This window comes from Heliangelus exortis, chromosome Z, assembly GCF_036169615.1.
Source record: "Heliangelus exortis chromosome Z, bHelExo1.hap1, whole genome shotgun sequence".
Classification (NCBI taxonomy): Eukaryota; Metazoa; Chordata; class Aves; order Apodiformes; family Trochilidae; genus Heliangelus; species Heliangelus exortis.
Genome location: NC_092454.1, coordinates 52,602,568 through 52,618,454, shown reverse-complemented (window position 1 = coordinate 52,618,454; position 15,887 = coordinate 52,602,568). Strand labels below are relative to the sequence as shown.

The 15,887-nt window shown below is 39.2% G+C and overlaps 1 protein-coding gene across 7 annotated transcripts in view; it reads left to right on the top strand.

Moving 5' to 3' along the window:
• The first annotated feature begins 106 nt into the window (after window positions 1–106).
• LOC139790210 (trafficking protein particle complex subunit 13) overlaps window positions 107–15,887 on the top strand; it is a 29,119-nt gene continuing 13,338 nt past the window's right edge. For 2 of the 7 annotated variants that reach the window (XM_071731720.1, XM_071731718.1), the window contains exons 1-6: window positions 107–316; window positions 7,699–7,767; window positions 8,762–8,861; window positions 9,449–9,533; window positions 10,410–10,537; window positions 10,671–10,743. In XM_071731720.1, coding sequence (XP_071587821.1) covers window positions 271–316; window positions 7,699–7,767; window positions 8,762–8,861; window positions 9,449–9,533; window positions 10,410–10,537; window positions 10,671–10,743 — 501 coding nt within the window. In that variant the 5' untranslated portion in view covers window positions 107–270. Of the gene's footprint in view, window positions 317–2,299; window positions 4,350–7,698; window positions 7,768–8,761; window positions 8,862–9,448; window positions 9,534–10,409; window positions 10,538–10,670; window positions 10,744–15,887 lie in introns of those variants that run through there. The other 5 variants (XM_071731721.1, XM_071731719.1, XM_071731724.1 and 2 more) reach the window with 4 other exon arrangements.

Sequence of the window (15,887 nt, the reverse complement as noted above, 5' to 3'; positions counted from 1 at the left end):
AAAGGAGGCGGGGGGCGGCCCCTCAGAGCACCGGGAAGCTGTGGAGCCGCGGGCGGTGCATTTTGGGGGCTGTAGTTTTCCGCCGCGCCAGTGTCGTGCCGCGGCGAGTTGTATCCTGGGACAGCAGTTTCCGGGTTCGCGGAAGCCCGGGGTTATTTTCCGTCCCCGGGCTTTGCTCACGGGTTCATCCCGTCTCTCCCCGCTGAGCCTTCTCCGGTAGCGGCAGCGTTTCGGGCCGTCTGCCCTGCCCCAAGGGTAAAGGCTGGCGCCATGGACGCTAACCAGCCGAAGCAGGAGCACTTGCTGGCTCTGAAAGGTACCGACAGCGCGGCCTGCTGGGCCGCCGAGGGCCGTTGCGCCCTGCCAGGCCGCCTCTGCCGGCCCTGCCCGTGGCCCCCTTACTGCCCCCGGGCCCGCACTGGGGGGCGAGACGCTGCGGCCACGACGGGCGCCGCGGGAAGCGGTGCGCCGAGATGGCGCAGACTCCGGGTTGCGAACCGGTTGTGAAATGCTGTGTCCATCCCGGAGGCGAGGCCATTTCTTCCCTCCGCCTTTAAAGGCGGTGGAGCAGGGAACGGCTCGGCAGAAGCGCCTGTCGCTGGGGCTTAAGGCGGGAGGTGCTGGGGGAAAGGAAAGGGCAGGGACAAAGAGGGCCCTGCCTACCGGTGTGCGCCTTGGTGGGCCACCGAGGCAGTTTGATGTGTTTGTGTTTTAAAGGGGTTTCCGCAGCTACAAAAAAACATTTTTGGTTTAAAATTTACCTTTCCAGTTCCCGGTTTGTTGTTAGGGTTTTTTTCCCTTCAAGTATTTTTTCTCCTTTATGTGTAATGCACTGCTAGTTGCTGGGTTTGCACCCTTGATGCAGGAGTGTCCACGAAAAGAAAAAAGAAAAAGAAGAAGAAAAAAAAAAAAGTGGATCTGAAGTGAAGAATTTCATAATTTCTCCTGGCAGCTGGGTACCAGTAAGCCAGCAAATGCCTCACTGAAAAGCCTGATTCTACTTCAACTGCGTTTTATTTAACAGACATACTTACTTTCTTTTTTTCTAACCTTGTTAGTTTGTAAATGAGTGGTCAAAATCTCAGTTCTGCAAGCATTCTGAATCAGTGAGGCTGTTCAGATGGATAAAGCAGCTCAAGTGTGTAGATGGTTTCAGAGCCCATCTTCTGCCAATTGTAAGTGTTTTACAGCACTTACGGAGAGCTTTTAGTGGTGTCTGTATGTCACAGTAAGAACCAGAATTCAAAGATCAAGCAGCCCTTTTTCATATGTGTGTGCATACACTGAAGACAGAAACCTGAAGACATGGATTATGATTAGTTGACATTACAAATGCATTTTGATAGCAGCTAATTCAAAGCAGGAAGTTTTATGATGGAACTTTTTGCTTTTGTGAAAAAAGCAATATAGTCATTGGCCTTACATTGAATTTGCTGCAGTGTTCAGGCTGTAGATTTTGCAAAGTAAATAAGAATAATATTGAGGCTTCTTTTGTGGCTATCTTAAACAAAATCTTGGAAATGTAATGTGATCCTGGATTTTATTGATTCTAGTATTGGACATTGCTGACCTCTGGCAGGGGGCCTGGAATGATGGCAAACTTGTTAGGAGGGAACAACAGGAGAGATAACAAGTGTTATGTTTCATGGTAGTGTTTGTAGTTATCTCCTACCCCTGCATGTAAAACAATCCTTACATGAAAGAAATTATGCATAAAACTATAAAGTCTTTAAGGACTTAATTAGTCTATCAGTTATTCTAGAAGTTTAATAAAGGAAGTTTCAGGCTGTTAAGGACTAAAAGGATGACTGCATATATTCCTTGAAAGCTTTATAAACTGCTGTGTCAGTCAGTACTGTTCCAGGAAAGGTTTTGAAACATGCATCTTTTCTAGTTGTTTTGTATGCCCTGACTTAAAATTTGAAATGCTGAAAACACTTTTTAAAAAATAGATTTGTTTGGTAATTTTGAGAAAATAGCAGTGCTAGTAATTGTATGTTTTTTAACATGCATTACAACAATATAGCAAGAATAATGCTGGCAAGGATAAAATGATTGTAGAAGAATACTCTTGGTAGGGACAGTGTTAAGTAAAGTGTAAACAAATAATGTTCAGTGTGCTGACATTACACTGGTAATAATGCAATACAGTTGCCTGGATAAATTAGAATGTTCTGACATATATATCACTTATTTTTACTACTGTAGCTTTTTTTTTTTTTTTTTTTTTTTTTAAATATCCTAGCAATGTTTTTCTTAATATGGTAGTATATTATTTTTTGTAATACTTCTGCTTTAGGTCCTGTTTTCTACTGATCTTTGCAGCACGGGGCAAGGAAATTCTTGCAAATATATTTCAGTCTAGATTTGAGAGCCCTAATCAAGAGACTGTTTCCTTTCTTAAGAATACCTGGATTCCTATTGTACAAGCATGGAAGTGGTCTTGCATTATCGACCACATCAGAGAGATCTAGTAAAACTGCAGGAATTTGCAGAAGCAGCACTGAAGGAGTTTCCCATTCGTCAGTTACCAAGATTTGCACCCTGGTTTCCAAATGATTTATACAGACTTCCCTTCAAGCCAAAAAAGCACCCACCTGTAATTTCTTGTGAAGAAGCAGAAGAACTGAAACAGCTTTCTACACCTTCAAAATATGTTACAGGACCTCCTGATTATGACTGCACAAAAAATCTCCTTGAGTTTCAGTCTGACAAGAAACATGGGCAGACTTCAATCCCAGCACAAACTGTTCACAGACAGATTACCTTGGGCAATCAAGAGGAACCATCACCTAATGGAAAACAAAAGCTGAGAAGGTCTTGGAGTGTCTCTCTCCCTAGCCCTAAGCTTGAAGAAAAGATTCTTCCTTTATCCCAGGAACTGCAAAATAATTTAGAAAGACTAAAACTGCATACACTTTATAGAGCAAAGTGGACAATTGAACAGTCTATCTGTAATAATCAAAATTTGGAGGACATCTGGATAAAGCTGAATAGACTCATCAGGCAGAATGAGTTACCATCTTGCAATGCTACTATCCAAAGATCTGAGGGACAGATATGGGTTTTCTGTGATATATTATACTGTGAATATATTAGAAATATTCTCAGGGAAAAGCTGAGCCTTACCCATAAAATGAATTTGATTGTACATAAATTTGGAGTTATATTTAGTTTATAAGAGAACATTTCATAATGAGATTTCTATTGGAAGTACTAGAATTTTGAGCAGCTTAACACAAAACTTAGAACAACTGATACAGCTTATGCAAAACTTAGGACAACTAATGAATTAACAGAAAACTACTTAATATTACTCTACTACAATTTTTAAACTGTAATTGTGTAACTTTGTTTTGCTAGGGGACTTATGGATGGTTCTATTGAGATTAGTAGGTTTGTGTGACTTAGTGCAGCACTTCTCTGCCTGGGTAGTCTAAAGGAAAAAAAATTAAAAATAAAAATTACAGTCTTTTACAGTAACCTGTGTCAGATAATAAAATTAATGCTTTTGGTCAAGCAATGTACATCCTTGTGCTTTTTTGAAATTAGAAGGAAAAATATTTTTGAGACGAGTATTGTAAAGGTTTGTAATTATTTCTGACACTGAGGCTTTCAAGATCTGATTATTTCATGAAAGTAATATTTTTTTTAATGCAGGCATAGCCCTCAAATGAAATACAAACATACTCCATTGCATGTGTACACTGTCCTAGTAAGGTTATCTATGTTTTCCCAGAAATACTGATGAAAGCTTTAGTGGAAGCTGTGTGCTGAAAGATAACTAACAACTTAGTATTTGCTGATTTATGGCTTTGGTTGTAAGAGTGCTTTTTTCCCCCTGATGTTTTTTTGGTTTTTTGTGTCCAATTTACTGGAGAGCAGGAAAGCACTAACTTACAGCTATAGATCAGGAAATTAAGAAATCTGACTTCATCTGTAAACTTTCTTGTTGTCATTATGGAAGGCAAATGTTTCTGAACATGTGCATGTGTTTTAAGGTGATGAAAAGCTAATTTTAGTCTGACTTTGTCACCTGAAAGAGTAAAGTGTTTCAAGGTCACACTGTCCCTGCTCGGTTCAATGTTTGGAGGAGCAGTGGGGCAGTAATACAGGGATCAATAGGGCTGCCAGCTTATGTATCCCTAGTAGGCTGCCCTACTAACTGTAGTAATTTTGCTGTAGCTGGAGGTCAAGGTCTGTGGAATTTGGAAAAGAGAGAAAATAAGCGAACATTAGTTGTAGATGGTTAGATTATGATTAACAGTGATCAAACAAAAGTGCACATAAGCATAATGGAAATCTGCCTGTGTAAAAACTAATAAAATCCTGTTGGAATTTCACCTACATTTTGGTTACATCCTTATGTTGGAATAATTATATTTTATTATGGGCATTACATCTCTTTGTATCTTAAAATTAAAGATATTGCTCAGTTTGGATCATTTACATGTATTTCAAAACTTAATTGAATCTTAAGGGGGTCTTATTGGCATTTGGAGTGTTTGTGACATTTACTATTACCACTTAGCAAAACTGATATTAATGCTGTCTTCACTGAAATTATTTTCCATGCTCAAGACTAATAGTAGAAAAGTTTCTTTGTGGGTGAGCATTTTTAAAGATAAAATGGGTGAAAATATAAAATGGAGTAGAATGCAGCATAGAGTTATATTTTATGTTCTATTTTGTATTTAGGATCTTAGAAGAGGTGAGAGGTCCTCCAGCAAAGATACAATGTTTTCTTTTACTAATTCTGTAGTCCTGTTAAATGTTATGCTTACATCTGTGTTACATATTATGTTATTATCTTAAGCATGACTAAATCTGACCTGTAACTGTTCCTTTAGGGACAGCCAGCAAGTACTAGTTTGTATGGGCTTACTGTAAATTTTACTAAAATTAGTCAGATGCCTAATATATATATATATATGTGTGTATATATATATATATATACACACGCAGACGCACAGACACACGCATACATATACACACACGCATACACACATACACACGCATATACACACACACGTACACACACACGTACACACACATATATGCACAGACATGAATACACACATGCAAACGTACACTCACAGATACATAAACACATACACGCACATACACACCTATACCCGCACACATGCACGCACACACGCACACATACACGCACACATACACACACACATACACACACACATACACACACACATACACACACACATACACACACACACACACATACACACATACACACACACACACACATACACACACACACACACACATACACACACACACACACACATACACATACACATACACACACACATACACACATACACACACACACACATACACACACACACACATACACACACACACACCTACGCACACACACGCACACACACGCGCACACACGCACACGCACACACATAGAATCATAGAATCATAGAATCATAGGGGTTGGAAGGGACCTCGAAAGATCATCTAGTCCAACCCCCCCTGCCAGAGCAGGGCCCCCTAGAGTACATCGCCTAGGAACGTGTCCAGGCGGGTTTTGAATGTCTCCAGTGAAGGAGACTCCACAACCCCCCTGGGCAGCCTGTTCCAGGGCTCCGTCACCCTTACAGTAAAAAAATTTTTTCTGATATTCAACTTGAACCTCCTATGCTCCAATTTACACCCATTACCCCTTGTCATATCCCCATATGTCCATATGCACGCACACATATGCACACACACGAATACACACATATGCAAACGTACACTCACAGATACATAAACACGTACATGCACATACACACCTGTACACTCATACACACACACGCATGCACACGCACACGTACACAAACATACACTCAGATACACGCACACATACACACGCATACACGCATACACACACATATACACACGCATACACACACAAATACAGACACATACACACAGTCATACACACAGTTGTACACAGTCATGTACACACATATACAAATATAAACACATACGCAAACACACATATACACACATAGACATGTACACACATACCCACACATACACACAGTCACACACACACGCACACACATACACATGCACACACACATATACACTCCTATACACACACATACACACAATCATGTACACACACATGCATACACACACGTATGTACAGTCATACAGTCATACACAGTCATGCAGTCATATACACACATGTATACACATATACACAGTCATGCACAGTCACACACACACGCACACACACACATACACACACACACCTACACACGTATACACACACATATACATCATATCATTCCATGAGGTGATTCTGTACATAATTCAGTATTTACCTTTTTCATTTTTTGTGTGGAATTTGGTTTTCCGTTCACTGTGTTTCATCTGTTTGGAGCTTTTGGTATTCCTCATGGCTGTAAACCTTGAGGTAATGTTTTTAAACTTTACACTCTGAAAAAAAAAAAGTGAATATTTTTAATGTGAAAACAGGCTTGTGTCAATGCTAACTTGCACAGGTCTTCTGTATGACATTGTAAGTTCTTGTGAACCAATACAGCCAGCTACACCCAATTGTGTATGGAAATAATAGAATATTTTACAGAACCAGAAATGGTGAATGCTGACCAGACGTATAAGACATACAATGGTACATTAAAGATGAAAGCACAATGGATGTATCAGAGCAAGGATATTAATTAACTTGTTGCAGTCAGGAAAAACCCTTTGTTATATTTTTTATGTTTTAGATTTCAGAAATTATGTGGTTTTATGTTTAAGTTTTGAAGAAAAACAGATTAGTGATTTTTACATATTTAGGTCAACACTTAGGTTACATGAAGTTTGCTTCATGTGAATGCTTTCATGAGTAGCTATATGCAAGATTAGGGTCATTGGCTTATATGGATACAGAGGAATTCTTTTAAAAAGCAGCATCTTAAATCTTTAATACAAATAGAAGTAATGTAATTTGCAGTATTATTAGTTAAAATAGCCTTTGAAAATACCACTGTCTTGAAGTAGAGGGGTTCTTCATACCATAAACTATGTGATTTTTGTCAGTATCGGTAACAGTCATTTACACACAGTAAGTGTGTTCCTGAAGTTACTGTGATGGTTTTGGTGGTTTAAGTTTAGAGTTTATGACTGACAAAGCAGTTGTATAAACAGGCTTTAGTTGTATAAAGGCTTTTAGACCTGTCACTCAATCTTGTCACTTATGCCCTATGAGGAGATTAGGGCATAAATGCAATTGTTTATATCCTGGAATTTGGTGGAAAGGCTCAGTACTAGGCATCAGGTCCTTTTTCCAGAGCAACCAGGATCACACAACAGGCACTTAGTCAAGAAGAGTCCACAAAAAACTCAAACTGGTATACTTCTCCTGAAGTCCACAAAGCACCTAGTACTGTAACAGGCATAAGATGTTCAGCATGTAAGACTCAAGGCAGGAGATGTTAGTGCACCAGGGAATAAAGCTAAGGGGAGCAATGGCATCACCAATGCTCTTGGGTATCCAGAGTAGCAGAGAATTTCTTCTATGGAAACAAAGCCAGGTGATCCAAAAAGGTGTTACCCCTTCTCAGGCTAAGATTTGGTGGAAGTGTAAGGCAAAATTACACTTTTCAGAAAAATAAATTTTAAAATACCTGTTTCATTGACCTGTGGTTTATGTTCTGATTTTTGCAGTGATGAGGCTAACAAAACCTACTTTATTCACTAATATTCCGGTGACTTGTGAAGAAAGAGATTTGCCAGGTATGTCTTTTCTACTGACTGGTTATTATGTACTTGTTAAGTAATGTAAGCATCTGAGACCTACGTGTCAGGATTCTTATAATTTCCCATAGATGGTAATCTGAAACGCCAGTATATTTTTTGTTTGGTAATAGCTATAAGAAAATGCCAAGGTGCAGTCTACAGCTTTTGACCTACAGCTTTGAGAGCCTGGTGGTGATATTGCAAACATGTAACGTCAAAGAATGAGCAATTAACAACCAAGATGGAAAGCAGTTGTGAAAGGAGAGTGTAGTTGCAGAAAGTTTGGTGTTACTATCTTCATTATCTGGAGGAAATGCCCTGGTAATTAGAACCAACACATGAATGTTCTATGGAGAATTACTTTGCAAGAATCACTGCTTTTGAATTATGTTACACTGGGTGTACAGTCATGAATAGGAAATTCCTGGGTTGTCCCCCAGTAATAGCAGTCAAGAAGTCAAGTATGGGGCAAGGGAAATATTGAGGAAAAGATAATTGTGTGGAAATACAAAGCAAGCAAGGGAAGAAAATAAGTGGTGTTGATTAGTTCTGTTGTTTAATGTGCTTTACTTGGACAGAATTTCATTTAAAATTTTAATGTTAATTTGAGCACTGTGGATTGAAGACTCCAGTACTGCTTAATTTATTAGATGTGTCTGGAAGTAACTGATCGTTTATAGGCAGGCCTATACTTATTTAATCCCTAACCAAGTGTGTCATAAAATAAGTATGTCTAAAATAAATTACATCAAATTAAGTGATTAAGTTTCATGACTTAGAGAACATAGCATCATTAAAGTTGGAAAAGGCCTCTAGTATCATCAAGTCCAACAATCAGCCCCACACCACCAGGGGAACTAAACCACATCCTGAACTGGTATATCCACGTGTTTTTTTAGCACTTCCAGAGATGGTAACTCCACCAACTTGATGTAGGCAAAGCTTTAAATTTGACAAATATTTACATACTAGCTATTTGGTATTTCTATAGGTAATCTATTTAACCAGCTCATGAGAGATGATCCTTCTACTGTAAAAGGAGCAGAAACATTGATGCTAGGAGAAATGTTGACATTACCTCAAAATTTTGGGTAAGAATAAGTTACTGCAACTGTAAAATGCAAAGTTTAGGATTCATTTAGGGATAATCTGTTCATTACTGTTCTTTCTTTTTTCAACTTTATTTTTATGCAATAGTTTTGTTTAATTGTTCTGAAAAAAAATTTGGGGTTTGATTTGTAATGTGACATAGTATGTAAATGTATGCAGCCTGTTGACTCTAGACTGACTTTGAATGTAATAAGGAATGAATGCTAAAAGCAATTTGCAGCTGTATTTGAATTTCCAGTGGAATACACTGCTACAAAATACATCCTACATTGACAGAGTTTACTACAGTGATTTTTATGGGTAATGTAGGCCATCTTATTCTTGTATTTTTATTTAGAAAATTTCTCATTTGTTTTCTTTTGAAGTTGTTCATATTAGAACGATGATACTTAGAAGTATAGGTGTGAAAATGCCAACATACTTTGAATGTTTAATCTGACAAATGTGCAAATGCACATTTTAATTTAAATCGTCATATACAATTTAAATTTAAAGGGGTTTCAGTGAGATGTTCTGCATTTCTTTTTAATTAAGTTGAACTAAACATGTTTTTTCTTTTTGAACACAGAAATATTTTTTTGGGAGAGACGTTTTCCAGTTATATTAGTGTACACAATGATAGTAATCAAATTGTCAAGGATATACTGGTGAAGGTATGTAAAGATAAATTTACTTACTGGTTCTAAAAAAATGAAAATAAGTTGCATCTGTTTTCTGACAGTATCTTGCATGCTTAATGCTAATGTATTAATTTTAGAAAATATTTAGGAAATTCCAAAAATATACCTGGAAATTCAAAACAGTAAGACATAACAGAAATTATGACGGAAGTCTTTAATGATTAAAATAAAAACTATGATTTTGTGTCTAGAAGGGATATGTAATAAAGCTTCTCTGGAGAACTGGTGCATCAAAAATTACACAGTAAAGAAATTGGAGTTATGTTTACTTGCACTTTCAATTAGCTCATCAAAGCAAGTATCTGTAATAAATAGACTTGCATTTTGCTTGTATTTCTGATGAATTCTTTTCTAGTGCATTGTGGTTTTTTGCATTTTCTGCTGAACAAATAATACACTGAGTATAGAAATTCCTGACATCATTGTACAACTCAAATGTAAAATTAGACAGTTTTTTTTTTTAAGCTATATGTTAAAAGATTGGACCATTTATATGTATTTTAAAACTTGTCTTCATTTTGATAAATGTCTCATAATCTTAATGTATCTTTCCAGGCGTCATTGTAGAACTCAGATGTAAAATTAGACAGGCTTTTTTTTTTTTTTAGTTTTAAAGTTTATGTTGGGTTTTGGGGGTTTTTTTGGACCATTTATATGTATTTTAAAACTTGTCTTCATTTTGATAAACATCTCATAATCTTAATGTATCTTAATTATGTTATACATATAAAAAAATGTGGGGTGCAGAATGCTCAGTAAAACATAAGTGCTTCATAACCTAAGTTATTTTTCTTTAGACTGTTTTAAGCTGCTGCAGTTCTAACCAGTGTCTTGTTTTTCTCTCTGCAGGCTGATCTTCAGACAAGTTCTCAACGCTTGAATCTTTCAGCTTCTAGTGCTGCGGTGGCAGAACTTAAACCTGACTGTTGCATTGATGATGTGATCCATCATGAAGTAAAGGAGATAGGAACACACATGTAAGGTCTTAAATTTTCTATGATTAAACAAGTTTGGATGAAACTGCAGGACATGTGTGCTATTCTGTGGCTGCTTTGCTATAAACACAAGATTTAAAGTAATTAATTTATTTTTTAAAATTGTTTCTTTCAGCTTAGTTTGTGCAGTAAGTTACACTACACAAACAGGAGAGAAGATGTACTTCAGAAAGTTCTTCAAATTTCAGGTATTGCACAAATTATTATAATATGTGGCAGAATCTGGAAAACCCATTTTTAAAGTCTTGATAAAACGCTTAAAAAGCTTCTAAATACTAAAAATCTGTTTGACTTTTAAAAATGAACCAATAAAAAAATCTCTCTTTTAACTTGATGGTTTCTAATTACCATGCAGTTAAACTTTTCAGAAATAATAAGTATTAAACCTTGCAATTTTTATTCATTTATTGAATAAAATTTAAAAAAAAACCCTTTTTATAGAATCCAGATTTATCATTATTTTTAAACAGAACAGGTATTGTTCATTCTGATTTTAACACATCTGACCTTTGAGTTTCAATTGTAACATTCTAATTTTTATTTTAGTGTACGTAACCTTTTTTTAAATTGCAACTTAGCGGTTTGTTTTTTAAAGGAAACTAAGCAAAGAAGTCTGTGTTAAAACTGAGCAATAATTACAGAGGTAATTTATGTAGAATTATATAGTTGGAACCTTCTGTTACACCATATAAATTTCAAAACTTGAGATTAGAGTAACTAAGGAATGCAGGAAATAACTTATCTGTGGACTGTGTGATTCTGGCAGAAAACAGTCTGTTTTAGCTGTGTATTTAATGGATGCTGGTTTTTTAAGAGAAGTATGCTGAGGCTTGGGTAACTGGGCTTTCTCCCCTAGTATGCAGTATTAGGTGATGTGCTTCACTGAATATATTTTTAGATCCTCTCACAGTGTCTGGCAAATACAGGTGTTTTAAATAATTTCTGCCAGAGAGTCCATATAGGACCATCACTCCCAGCTCCAGTGTAGAGCACATGTTTAATGTCTGTCCCTGTTCAAATTGGTCAAAGGGCCATTGCCTGCACAATCTCTGGTTTAATACTTTCAAAACCATCTTGTTGTTCTGAGCCCCATTTAAAGTCTTTCTTCTTTTGGGTAACCTCATAGAGAGGTTTCACAATCTGATTGCAAGCAGGAATATGCATCTTCCAGAAACCAGCAGTTCCTAAGAAGGACTGAGTTTCCTTTTTGGTAGTTGGTGGGGCCATGGCTGCTATTTTGTTAATCACGTCCATTGGGATGTGGTGATGTCCATGTTGCCACTTAATACCCAGAAACTGTATCTCTTGTACAGGTCCCTTGACCTTGCTTCTTTTAATAGCAAAAGCAGCCTTTTGAAGGATTTCAATTATCTTCTTACCTTTTTCAAAGACTTCTTTTGCTGTGTCACCCCACACAGTGATGTCATTGATGTACTGTAGATGTTCTGGAGCTCCACCCTTTTCCAGGGTATCGTGGATCAGTCCATGGCAGATGGTAGGGCTGTGTTTCTACCCCTGGGGCAGTCAATTCCAGGTGTACTGGACACCTCTCCAGGTGAAAGCAAACTGTGGCCTGCATTCTGGTTCTACAGGAGTAGCAAAAAATGCATTAGCAATGTCAATAGTAGCATACCACCCGGCTGCCTCTGACTCCAGCTCATACTGAAGTTCTAGTATGTCTGGCACAGCAGCGCTTAGTGGTGGAGTAACCTCATTCAGGGCACGATAGTCCACTGTGAGCCTCCAGTCTCCATTAGGCTTTCACACTGGCCATATAGGACTATTGAAGGGTGAGTGAGTCCTGCTGATCACTCCTTGGCTCTCTGGTTGCCAGATCAGCTTGTGAATGGGGATCACAGCATCTCTGTTGGTGTGATACTGTCTTCGATGCACTACTGAAGTAGCTATTGGCACCTGTTTGTTTTTAGTTTTCAGCAACCCCACTACAAAGGATTTATCTGAAAGGCCAAACAAAGCATGCAGCCATCCTGCATTCTCAATCTTTACAGCTGCAGTAAGAACCTTTTGGGTTCTTAAATCACCTCCCTGAAGGTAGTCCATGACAAGGATGCACAGAACATCTGGACCAGTCACTGTAGGGTGTTTATGGCACTTTATTCCAGTGAGGCTCATATCAGCCTTCACAGTACTCAGTTCTTGAGATCCCCCTGTCACTCCAGACTTTAGTGACAGATTCTGTCCCTTTCTGATTTGATGGCATTAGGGTGCACTGTGCACCAGTGTCCACCAAGGCTTTATATTTTTGTGGCTCTAATGTGCCAGGCCATCAAATCCACACAATCCAATAAATTCTGTTGTCCTTCTCCTCCACCTGCCTGGAGGCAGAGCACCTCTAACTTGAGCAGATACAAAATTGTCAGTACATGCATTACTGGGGCTTGCATCCCCATTATTCACACCTGATGTGCAGGGATCTTGAGTCACCAGAATATTTGGATTGGGTATCTCCACACTGGAGACTTGAGCAGTCATCCTTTTAGAAGGACCTCCTTTTTTTATTTGCTTTACCTATTAGCTCACATACATGTGCATCTAGAGCAGCAGTAGGTTTCTTATCCCACTTTTTAATTTCCTCTCCATACTCATTCAGGAGTGACCATAGAATACCTCTTCCTGTATACTGTTTCTCTCGATTCAGTCTCATAGGAGGGTGTTTGCTCTTAATGGCTGCAATGTGGCTTCCGTCTCCCATTTGAGAAAAATGGGATAGGTGCAGTTTCTCAGCTGTCTCCTTTACAGCTGAGACTCAGGCTCAACAAGGAGCCATGACAGCATCTTCATATTCTTGTGCTGTTTCAGTCACACAGTTGGTTCCGTTTCTCCAGGAACCCATAACATTACTGATAGTGTATGGTTAAATGGGGATGGTGCAGTGTGCACAAACCTTCACATCATAGGCTTAGGCCATGGGATGTGGTAAGGATCTACAATCTTATCATCAGTATAAATCACATCTTGTACCACCAGTTCATTCAGATACCTGATAGCTTTTTCTAGTGTGACTGAAACACAAATGACAAGAGTTGTCTCCATAGGCTGGTGGTTCCAGCCTTTTCCCCAGATGCCCGATCAATACTTGCATCTTTGGCCAGGGATCCCGACTGCCTGGCTTCTCTCTGAGTTAATGTTATGGTAGCAGCCCCGTCGTTCCAGCATCGGAGTAACCAAATGAGAAGTGGTTCACCTGCAAAACAGCCAAAGTCCTTTCTCAGAGTATGAAAGTCCCTCATGGAATAGGACTGAACATATACTGCGGAGTCCTCCATGTCAGATAATTCTGCTTTAGCTGCTCTACGAGAAGAGGCAGTACCCTCTATCTGCTTTATCACCTGGTTGTCTTGTGCAGACTTTGAAGGGCTAGGGCTAAGATCTGATTTCTTTTGTTTTACTTTTCTGCTAGTCACAGGGTCAACAAGTGACTGTGTGGGCTGAGGGGGAGAGGCTGTGGTGTTTGCAGCAGTAGCAGCAGCAACAGGGCTCTCTGAACAGCAGCAGTGTCTGTGGGGGTGGAGGCAGCAGCTGCAGCTGTAGCAGAGACGCTGGCGATGCTCGCTGGCCATGTTCAAGTGGTGTCCTTGCGTGAGAGGGGGCTGAGCAGTGGCTGCAGAGGCAGGAGGGGGGGTGCTCTCTGTACCAGGGGCAGCTCTCACTCTCCAAACAGCAACTCTTGACCTCCTAAAAGGCATGCTCATTCTCATGACTCTGATTCTTGTCTTACTCCTCACCAGTATATGAGAAAAATTAACAACACCCACCAGGAGAATCAGAAACGAAATGCTATTGCTACTAAAACCTGGTGGAGTCAGCCTGAAATAAGATGGAGAGGTATAATTTCCCAAATTGAAACTGAAAGTGTAATTACCAACCAAGATTTTATCTCTGTATGAACACCACTGCACCATGTACCACTGCATATCAATATTGAAGACCATATCACAATGATGGTTCTTAAGCAGCTCTTACCAAAAATATACCACATATTAATGCTAATCCCAGCTACAAAAACACATATCACATGCCCTGAATACCAAGGTTACAGCACAGTTGGTTAAATTTCCAACCCTGTGAAATTTCCAAAGAAAGTGGTCTGATTCCTGCTCAGCAAAGCCATCTCAGTATCCTTCCACTGGAGCTGGAATTCAAACTATTCAGGCAAATTAGTCGAAAATTGAACTGGGCTCAAGCTAATTAGGTTAAGCCCTGTGTTGGGTGCCAGTAAATCTGCCATGATTTAATACGGGGCTGTCAATTAACCAAATGACAGATGCTCTCTATAAATCCCCCTCCCTGATAAGGAAAGGAGAGAGAATAAGGGAGAGAGACTTATGGGTTGGAAATTAAACTGTAAATATTTAACAAAACAATAATGATAAAAAGGAAAAATTACTAAATATATACAAATATACAGAAAAATTATACCACATTCCTCCCCCTTTCCCCCTGTAACTCTCACATCACCACCAAGGCTGCAGGGCAGCCCTGGGAAAGTCCATGCTGGATTCCTGGGGTCAGCAGCAGTTGGGAGCTGGAGGCAGGAGCACACAGATTCAGGCTGGTAGGGATCAGGACCACAGGCAGACAGAGGGATGGATGGAATCCTCTCAGGATGCTGAAGCAAAAAGAAACAGGGGAAGAAGGGTGAAACTAAAGGGCCAAATGAAGAAAGCAAAAAGAAGGGGAAGGGGTTTGACCCTCATAATCCCTGAGATTTATACTGGGTATGACGCATGTGGGATGGAATACTCTGTTTGGTCAATTTTGGTCATTTATCTTGTCTGCTCCTCCCTAAAGGAGGTTTGCGGGTTTGATGACCTTACTCCTTTTCTCTTTCCAGAGCACATGATGTTGCTCAGAACCGAGCAGTGGCCTTGGTTGTGCATAACATTCTCCAGCCGTAACTATAAACATCGAGTGTTATCAGCCCTAGAAGCAGACACTGTCTGAGAGACTTGCTGTTAATTTCAGCAGGTACAGCTACTTGCAAGAGACTTAGCTGAAAGCAAAGTTACAAGACAGAAAAGCTTTATCCTGGCCCAAAACAGGGCAATTGTATGCTTTCTGAGCTGAGAAACGCTGTGGTATTTTTTCACCTTTATTGAGGCTGATTTTCACCTTTATGTGTTTTGTCTTCTTCCCTTAAAACTCCTTCCCTTTTAATTTCTCCATTCTCTGTCCCCCTGTGGCATATAGGTTTTCTTGGATCACTAACATATACATCTGCAGGCTTCCAGTTCTCATCTCTCTCTGCCCCAACTTTGTTCTTGCTAGGGCCTTGTTCAAGATGTCCATTTATCTCCTTTAGATTTTATAT